This window comes from Diabrotica undecimpunctata, chromosome 3 (assembly GCF_040954645.1).
Source record: "Diabrotica undecimpunctata isolate CICGRU chromosome 3, icDiaUnde3, whole genome shotgun sequence".
Lineage (NCBI taxonomy): Eukaryota > Metazoa > Arthropoda > Insecta > Coleoptera > Chrysomelidae > Diabrotica > Diabrotica undecimpunctata.
Window position 1 is genome coordinate 42,446,589 of NC_092805.1, and position 10,263 is coordinate 42,456,851.

At 33.3% G+C, this 10,263-nt stretch overlaps 1 protein-coding gene across 4 annotated transcripts in view; it reads left to right on the forward strand.

Annotated features, from left to right (window-relative positions):
• Elk (Eag-like K[+] channel) overlaps positions 1 to 10,019 on the forward strand; it is a 1,090,653-nt gene extending 1,080,634 nt beyond the window's left edge. For all 4 annotated transcript variants that reach the window (XM_072525784.1, XM_072525786.1, XM_072525788.1 and 1 more), the window contains 2 exons: positions 965 to 1,214; positions 7,617 to 10,019. In XM_072525784.1, coding sequence (XP_072381885.1) covers positions 965 to 1,214; positions 7,617 to 8,204 — 838 coding nt within the window. In that variant the 3' untranslated portion in view covers positions 8,205 to 10,019. The remainder of the gene's footprint in view (positions 1 to 964; positions 1,215 to 7,616) is intronic.
• The last annotated feature ends 244 nt before the right edge of the window (positions 10,020 to 10,263 follow it).

Genomic DNA, 10,263 nt, shown 5'->3' on the forward strand with positions numbered 1-10,263 from the left:
ACAAATAAAAATGACAAAATAGATTTGCTACTATTTCAAAGAAATATTGTCCACCATTACTGCAACGCTTTCAACAAAGCCATACAAACACGATCCACATCTACCAAACCATCTGGTTTGCTGCCAAAGAGTATACTGGATACTCCTGATGGCCATTTTCCTAAAAGAACCACGAACCCTCGAAGAGTGTGTTTTAAAATATTTCACTTATAATTAATTATGTGTTTTTTATGTATGTATGTATTTTTAATAAATGTTTCCTTGGTCTGTATGTATTTTTATGTTTATTATTTCTACTGGTTATATATAATTAAATTTTATATATTTTATAGTGATTGTCCCAGTGTACCTGCTTGGGTACACCATTTTTTTTTTCAAAAACCTAATTTAAAAAATGTACAAAATATTTTCTAATATAATTATGATCATAATTAAAAGTAACTCCTAAAAAGGATTTAGGTATTTTTAGTTTCTCTTTTGGCGGTGGGCATTAATGACTTAAGGTGTTATAGTAAAAAAAATTATTATTCTCCCTCTTAATACATTGAAAGAGGTAAAATATTTCTTAGAGGTAAAAACTATTATTAGTAAAAATACATTTGAGATAGCAACGCGCACGTTTATGAAATTTTAGCGCTGGTAATTTTACAAACTGAACGGCTATTTTGCAGTTACCAGCACGTAAATCTACTAACTTCTATGGAAAAAATAGCACATATAATTTTTTTAGGTTAAATTTACTGATCTTAACAGTAATATTACATTTGAGTAGTACATTTGCAGTTTTCTTATAGTAATTTTATCTTGTTAAATGAGGATTAAAATTTTTTACCGTATTTAAATCGGCATATTTACTAAAAAATTTTACACTGTGAATATATTTATTATACAGCATACTTTTAAATTTACCAGAACTATTACTTCATAGCTTCAGGTTTTCTTAATAGTGATTATTGTTTATTAGATTACAAGAGTTCCAAGACAGTGTCCGTCGCCCCAGAATGGGTGGTGTCGCAACCAATCATTTAGCCATGTTACGTCAAAGAGTAGAAAGACAACGAAGTGTGATCTTGCCACATCATTCTAAGCCAAATTCCATGGAAGAAATCAATTCTGAACTAAAAAGCGATGTCGAAAATACTAGGAATGGTGTAGATAGATTAGATGATCAAATATCTACTTTACATCAAGACGTAGCAACTTTAAGTATGGAGGTAAGTCCTAGAGGTTGAACATTTAATTTTAAATATAATATAGTTATATAGCTTCATGGGGGAGAAAACTTACTAAAGTCTTCACCCGTTAAATTAGACAAGGTGGAAAATATATACGATAGTACTTTATTACGCCTTATCCATTCTCTTATCTGCTTTCTATTACATTTACTATATTACTTTATTACTATAGTAATAAAGATACGTTCTTCCTCTTTTTTCTTCGTCATCATGTTTTTGTTAATACATTTTTATATCTATGCGTTTGACATTGAGTTTAATTTACCATGTGCTGGAATTGTTACTTCCCTCTATAGTGGGTGATCGACGAGCGAGCCATAATACCGCGGTTTTAAGAACGACGGTTTTACTCGCGACTCGTTAGTGCTGATCGACTAGCGAGTAAAACAGTCATTGTCAACCGTCCACAGCTAACATGTGTTCAACTGAAAGTGAAGTTTTATGTTACCTCGCTATAGCATACTACGAAATTACAAAAAAAAGCGGAGACGTCCTAGACGTTGGGTATTTAAAAGTTTAACATATGCGTTAAGTCGAGTTGTTTTGTCTTTGTATTCTGGCGATGTACATTTTCATAAACAAACACATTCTCGTAAACAATATATAAATTCTAATTAAAAGTCGTGGCTGAGAGTACGCATATCCATGATTAAAAACTGATCTTTTCACTTCAACGGTCGCTGAAAACTGCTGGCTTTGCTCATCAGTAGTGATACACTCGCGGTTTTAAATGACGAGCCAAGTAAAAAATAAAACAAACTGACGAGCCGCGAGCCAGGCTCGTAGGTATATAAAACCGCGGTATTGCAATGATACACTGACGAGCTTTACCGACGAGCCACAAAACCGCAGTTTTACTCGCCTGTCAGTAACACGTAAGAAAAAGGCTGGGAGAGATCGATTTTTAAAATAATCATAGTATACTACAGTATCAATGGTTCAAACTTTACGCGATCCCTCTTCAGGTGATAGTCATAACTTTGTGGGTACATCATGGGACACCTCATTCAAAAAGCTTTTCAAATACTGATTTCAAAAATGTAGAATACCTTGGTTTCAAAATTTACAGAATCTAAATTATGTGGGAAAGAGTTTAAATGTAACTACGTACCTCTAGATCTGGTCAAAAAACTTGCCTAATGATCTTCTTTGGTTGCATAGCAATTGAATGGTTTTTTGACAGCTATCATAAATAAATAGTATTAATAACTTTAGTTTTGTTGCTATTTTAAAATAAATTTGTTTATTGTGAATTTTAAAAATGGTACAATGGTAATTTATAAAAAAAAAGCGAAGTAATCACAATTTATGGTGTAACTCGCCAGAATTACCGTGAGTAGGTAAGAATTTTTAATGAACGCTATTCTGATCATCCAATAGACAGGCACTATTTTAAGTCAGTTGTAAACAAATTTGTTAAGACTATTGGTGTTCAAAATTAGAAACGGACAGGAAGAGAACGTCCATCCGAAGATAAACAGATTTCTGTGTTAAGCGAGTTTGTCGTTAATCCGTCTACTTCTACTAAAACTGTTGCTCACTTTTATGAAGTAGTAAAGAAAACAATTTTAAAGATTCTGAAGAGAAATAATTACTATTTAAATGGGAATAAGCCACAATTAAAGGTTAAAGTAAGTTGATTAATATTTCAATTTCCACTTCGGAAATCTTTCTCAAAATACAAACATTAGTAAATTGATTAAAGTTAAACTTTCAGCCACGAGTTCTGGCGTCTTTCTACTGATCTTTTGCCCTGTACTTTTCCTTTCAGTATAACTTGAAGTAATTCATATATTTCGCCTCTCAACACATGACCCAAGTATTGCATTTTCAAGAGAGCATCAATAATCATTATTCTTAGTAATTCTTTTTGTTTACACATGCGACGAAGTACCTCAACATTAGTAACTCTTTGTACCCATGGAATCCTCAAAATTCGTCTATATATATACATCTCAAAGGCATCTATTCTTTTTTCTATTTCAGAGTCCATTGTCCAACTTTCACAGCCATGCAGTAAGACAGAAAAAACGTAACATCTGGTCATTCGGATTCTAAGCTGTAGACTAAGGTCTGATCTTGTAAAAAATGTTTTCATGCTCATGAATGTTTTCCTTGCTTGTTCGATTCTTGATAGGATTTCTTTTTTTGGATTACACTGACTATTGATATTTGTTCCCAAATATTTTAGGGATTTTACCTGTTCTATTATTTGACCCTTGGCATACACCTGTACGTTTATTGGTGTCTTTGAAAATACTAAAGTTTTAGTTTTGGAAACGTTTAGATGTAAACCGAACATTTCGCTGTGGTGAAATACCGCATTTATTATATTTTGTAGTTCTTGTGCGTTGCTTGCTATTAAGAACGGCATCATCAGCATATCTGATGTTGTCTATGCTGATTCCGTTAATCTTAATTCCGCCCTGGACCTCGTCTAATGCTTCTCTGAATATAGACTCCGAATACAAATTAAAGAGCAGCGGCGATAAGACGCAACCCTGTCTCACTCCTCGTCGGATTTGTATGTCTTCGGATGTTGTGTGCTCTATTTCAATTGTTGCCGTTTGGTGCCAGTATAGTTCTGAGATAATTCGCAAGTCTTGTTCGTCAACTCCAATTGCTCTCAGAATTTCGATCATCTTTTGATGGTTAACGCAGTCAAATGCTTTTCGATAGGCAATAACACATGCATATACATCTACATTCATGTCTCTGCATCGTTGCGTTAACACATTTAAAGCAAAAAGAGCCTCTCGTGTTCCCAATCCGTTTCGAAATCCGAATTGAGTGTCACTCATCTGGTACTCGCACTTCTTGTAAATTCGTGTATGGATAATTCTGAGAAAAGTTTTAAGGACATGAGACATCAAGCTTAATATTCGATAATCATCGCATTGTGAGGAATTCGATTTTTTTGGTAATGCTACGAATGTTGATTTTAGCCAGTCTGTTGGTATTTTACCTGTGTCATATATCTTATTGAATAGTGCTGTTATTAAATCTAGGCTTTTACTTTCGTTATTTGCAATTAGTTTAGGTATTTCGACATTGATATTGTCTGGACCGGTGGCTTTTCCATCTTTCTGAGATTTTACTGTGTGAATCACTTCTTCTTTGGTTATTTCTGGGCCTTTTTGATTTATTCGATTATCTGTGGATGGTGGAGAACAAGGTCTATCGTCGTCAAAAAGAGTTTGTATGTATTCTTTCCATCTCTCTAGTTTGTCTTCTGTACCCATAATTATTTCGTCATTATCATTTTTTAATATTGTTGCTTGTCTCTTTTTGTGTCTACCTGTCATTTCTTTTACTTTTTTATGAATATTAAAACTGTCGTATTTTTCCTGAAGTTGTTCGATTTCTAGGCATTTTGTTGACATCCAGTTTTCTTTCGCCTCCCTGCACTTTTTTCTAATGATTTTGTTGATTCGCTTGTATTCTATTGGGCTTGTTTTATGTTTTCGTCTTACGTCCATGAGGTCCATGATCTTTTCCGTTATCCATTCTTGTTTTTTGTTGTGTTTTATGAACCCGATGTCTTCTTCTTGTATCTTTGTTATTTTTATTTTTAGAGCAGTCCATGTTACTTCAATGTCTGTCTGTACCAAGTTTTCGATCATTTTTATTTCTTCCTGAAGCTTGATACTTATTTTTTTTCTGTTCAGGGTTCTTCAGTTGTGAGATGTCTATTTTTCTTGTCACTGTTTTCTTTTTGACTTTGAGAAATCTTTTTAATCTAAAATTCATTATAACTGGATTGTGATCGCTATGTATATCAGCTCCAGGGTATGTTTTCGTAGATTTTATGTACTTCTTAAAGGCGTTATTGAGCAAAATAAAGTCAATTTGATTTCTAACAATTCTGTCTTTTCTGTCTGCAGGTGATTTCCATGTGTATAGCCTTCTAGTATGTTTTCTACGCAGAATTGTACAAGTCTATCTCCTCTATTATTTCTGGTACCTAGACCGTATGCCCCTATGTGCTCCCAATTTTAGCGTTAAAGTCACCCATGATCATCGTTTTCTCACCTCTTTTTGTCAGTCTCATTATTTCATCTATGTTGTTATAAAATTTTTAGATTTCTTCGTCTGACTTGTCACTTGTTGGAGCATAGACCTAAATAATATTTAGTTTTCTGTGAGTTGTTTGTAATTTCAACATTGCTACTCTATCATTTAGAGGGATGAAGTCTATGACTGATTGAGCAATTCTGTTCGACACTAATATAGCAGTTCCATATTGATGTTCTGGGTTGGTTGCACCTGAATAGCATATGTATCCATGTTTTGTTTTTTGTATTCCTGATCCAGGCCATCTTACTTCACTCATCCCCAAGATGTCTATTTTCAGTCTTACCATCTCGGCTTCAGTGTTTGCCAGTTTCCCGGACATAAATAAGCTGCGTACGTTCCAGGTGGCAATGCGTACTATTCGGTCGTATATTTGTATTCTCTGTGCACTTTCTTGGGTAGTTGACGGGGGGATTCTTCGCACCCTCTCCCCATTTAAGGGGTACCCCGGACTGAGGGCCATTTTCTTTTTCTCGTCTGCCATTTAGATTTGTGGAAAATATAATGGGGTGGTTTTCACGTTGCCTTCCCCATCGCAGTACCACAACCATTTAAACTGCTCCAGTCATGCTTGTGGTAATCCAGTTTCAAGCCGGTCCAGGATCATTTCCTCTACGCCTTGAACTGGTACTGATGATCGTTGCTGCCCTTCACCAGGGAGGGATAGGAAGTAGGTAACTAGATTTTGGAAGGATAAAGGAATGGGACATGATTTCTCTAAGTAAGGAATTGAGAGCAAAGCATGGCTCGCGTGGGCAGGGACGCTTCCCTGAAGTAGACCTATTTTCTACCAGGATCGTAGAAAAGTGTCTACCCGCTACCCTCATAAACTTTAATAGATTCAATTTTCCCATATTTTGTCATATTCGTGACTCTTAAATAAAATTTCCTAGTATTTTTTGTGAATTCTAACAATTCGACAACATCCGTTTGATCTGCACGTTTGTCTGCTAAATTGTCTATTCCTATTTGACTCTTCGTATTTTATCTTGTTCTTACCAATATACTTTATCCATGTCTTTGTTTATTTAATTTATCTCTTCTAATGTAATTTCTACTTGTGAAAAATCAGCTACTGTGACGTCTACTGGTGCTGTCATAAACTTAACTGTGAAGTTCTTCATTTTCAACGTCAATCTAAATTTGGTATACTGCTGGATGTATTTGATATACCGAACAGGTAAACTAAAGGGCGGTCATATGTCCAAATAATAAATTATTTCGGTAACAGTTAACAGCTAATGTCTTCATTTGGAAATGCTTCGTACTATTACTAACAATCCTTTCTGTATTTTTGAATAATTTACTTCGGCTTTATTAGATGTTCTGCTGGCATGTTAGTACTGGCTAGTCATTACCATTTGATAGAGTCGCTCCCAAAGTAATGTATGATGCATTTTTAACCCTTAATCTCCCGACGGTACTTTTAAGTACCATCAAATTCTGGTACCCTTATATCCCAGGCATAACATTTAATAATACTTAATAAAACTTCTTCTTCTTAAGGTGCCTTCTCCATTACTGAAGATTGGCTATAACTACAGCAAATTGCTCTCTATCTTGAGCTGTTCTTAGTATCGAATGTGTGTCCATGCCTGTCCAGTCTCTTACATTCTTCAACCAGGAGCATTTTTTCTTCCTGGACCTCTTCTTCCTTCCACTTTCCCTTCCATTATAAGTCGTAGGAAGTTGTATTTTTCTCCTCTGTAAATATGTCCTAGATAACTCGTAATAAAACTTATTTAATAATAAAATTGCACTCACTCTTTTCCTTGTTCATTCTTGTTTCACGAGTAATGAGGTAATGCATGGTTACTCCTGGTAGAGTCCAGCACGCTGGGTTAAAACTGATAAAAAATAGGTGTCGCCTGATTTGCCGGAGTTATGCCTTTCTTAGCTTTCACTCGATCGTGCTTACTTCATAGAATTAACCACCTCAGCTGATCATAAAATCCTTCTCGATTACGACAAGATATCACGGTTCTCGAAGGAGAATCGAAATATTAAATAATCTGTTTTAAAATGATAAAAATCTATTAACAAACATTAGCTGTGTTCCAAATATCCAAGGAATATAATTTAAGAAGTTCGATATCTTCATACTTTGCCATACCTATAAAACATTGGCTCAGCATATTTAGGAGTACAGTGAGTCTTTGATTTTAATTTCTTAAAATTAAAAATCATCGTTTTTTCTAGGTTTTTTATTTTTAGGCATTATTAAATAATTAAATATGATGGAAACATTTTTGTTTGTTTATTATATTTGTATGTATTGTTGTCTTTGATTTTTTTTGTTTTCATTAGGTTCGAAACGCCATTCAGGCCCTTCAGGAAATGGCAACACCTTCATCCTGCAGTGCATCAGTCATCAATTACTCCGCCCAATCGAACCCCAACATCGCTCACCTACATCATAGTCCATCCGGAAACGGTATTTTAGCTAGAAGCAACTCCCATCCTCCAGAAATGTTCTGCTGGGAAGGCCCTCCATCACCACCTTTTCCTCCAATAAGAACGTACATCGATTCCCAAACGCAGACAGAGTCTACCGTTACTCTTATGCGTCAATACATCCTAGAAAATCCAAAAAGGGTGTTGGAGATGATGGGTTTGGATCCGGAGAAGATCATGAATTCGGTAGAAATTAAGAAAAGTCGTAGTATACCAGATTATACAAATAGATTAAGGAACTTTGCGGATTTTTCCGGTATTAGTGAGAATTTAAATAGTCCTCCAGACACATGTCTGGTCGAAGTGGAGACTGATGTAGTTAGAGGAGAAAATTGTTCATTCTCCTGGAATAAGGGTGGAAGAAAGGTTCAGATTTTTGAAACATTAAATTCGAATAAAACGCAAAATGCGTTGTTCAAATTTAGAAATAACGTTGAATAAGTTTACCATCAATTTAAACGTTTTTGCATGTGTTTAAATTAATTTAAAAAAAATGTGTTTGGTGCCATTTTTTACATTTTTCGATTTTGCCTAAATAAATAAGTAATTTAAAAGTAGTATTGATGTCGATATGGCCAATTTGTATAAATGTATAAAAACCAATAGGAAAAAATTCTTCCTGTGTTGACAGATAAGCCGAATAATCACTAAACACTCGCTAAAAGCACTTTTTCTGGTTAATGGTACCAAATGATATCTTACAATGGTTATTTATAAATAGTACATTTCTTTTATAAATTTATCATATATTTTAATCAAAAATATTCCTTATATATTTGTTTGCACGTTTCTATTCTTAAATATTGTTATTACGTTGTCATATGCTTTTCCTAGGGCTACTTATTTCTAGCGGAAACTTATAAATAAAACTCTTAATCCAGTTGCCTCACAAATATATTACAAACACAATTCATTTCTTACATATAAACATATTCTCTTTTTTTCCTTGTTTGTGTTAAAATACTATGGAGTCTGAACATATAATATATATTAACAATTGCTTCTTTTAAAAGTGCTAATATAGGCTATACGTTATCCAAAATGCATATTTCAGGGAGAATCTTTAAGTTGCATCCCTCAGAAAAACGAAAGCACCAATTTGATAACCAACGTACGATAATAGAGCAATGCACAAAAAGAAGAAGATGAATTCGACTATTACTTGATGGAAGTTTATTTTATTTAAGAATAAAACACTGAAAACTTTTGTTTTGTATACTTACACAACATTTATTATAATTTATTATCACTACAGCTATTAATGGGCTTAACTGAATAAGTTAAGGAGGGGAGAGCTATTTATCTCAAGTTTCTAATTGAGAATTATATCTGTAGTTTTTAATTTATTAATTTCCATAGATTCTAATAAAGGTAGTTCAAGGTATTTATTTTAAATATGGAAATTTTAAAATGGTCATTAAAAGAATGATTATGATCTAGAAAATGATGTGCGTACGCAGAATCTGTGTTCTATTATTGAAAGCCCTTTCGCGTTCTGCTATGCGTTTTTTAAAGGTTCTTCCAGTTTGACCGATATAAGTTTTTGGGTTGTCACTACATATACATTTGTATACACCACTGAGTAAGTGCTTTTGCTTTTGGCTCTTGTTGTTTTTAATATATTTGCTTAAATTGTTGTTTCTTAGAAAAACTGGTGTTATTCCTTTCTTTTTCATGTGTTTGGCTATTTTTGTTAACATCTTGCCTGTATATGTAATAGATGAGAAGGTAATGGGTTTTCCTCTGGTGGTGGAAATACTAATTTCAGGGCTACTAATTTCTTATACAGTTTTTGGTTTAAAATTTTGTCTATTGTGTATTCGTTGTACCCATTTTTTACTGCTATTTGCTTAATGATATTCCATTAACATAAATAGTTATTTTTTGACACAAGAATTACTTTTATATATGTAACATCCTATGGTAGGCTACTAATTTATGTTGTGTAGGACAGGATGATGAATTGTGTATATTGATGTCACTATGGGTAGGTTTATGAAATACAGAGAACTCATATGTGTTTTTAAGTCTGATAATTTTTAAATCTAGAAAATTTAAGGAATGATTTTGTTTCTATTATAAATTTAATTTAATTTGAATACGGGATGTTTTAAAATAATTGTTGATGATCCATAAACATATCTGAAAGCTATGGGCTTATTGGATTATCCCTGATAAGTCCTGCTCGGTTATTTTTATATATTGGATTATTAAATTCAAAGTAGTCCTGGTTTCTGCAAATTTCAAGAAGATGTAAAATTTTAGATGTAATTATTAGATTGGTAATATTGCGGTTTAAAAGGTTTTTGACTAGAACAAAAGTTTCGGTAGGAAGAACACTAGGAAAAATATTTTTTACGTCAAAAGAAATTATTTTAAAATTGTTTGGTAATTTAAAATTTTATATTTCATAAACTAGTTCTATTGTGTTTTATCGTAAATTTTTAAATTTAGTGTGTTTTAAAATATTTTCTAACAGTTTTTTTGAAACTTTAGATGA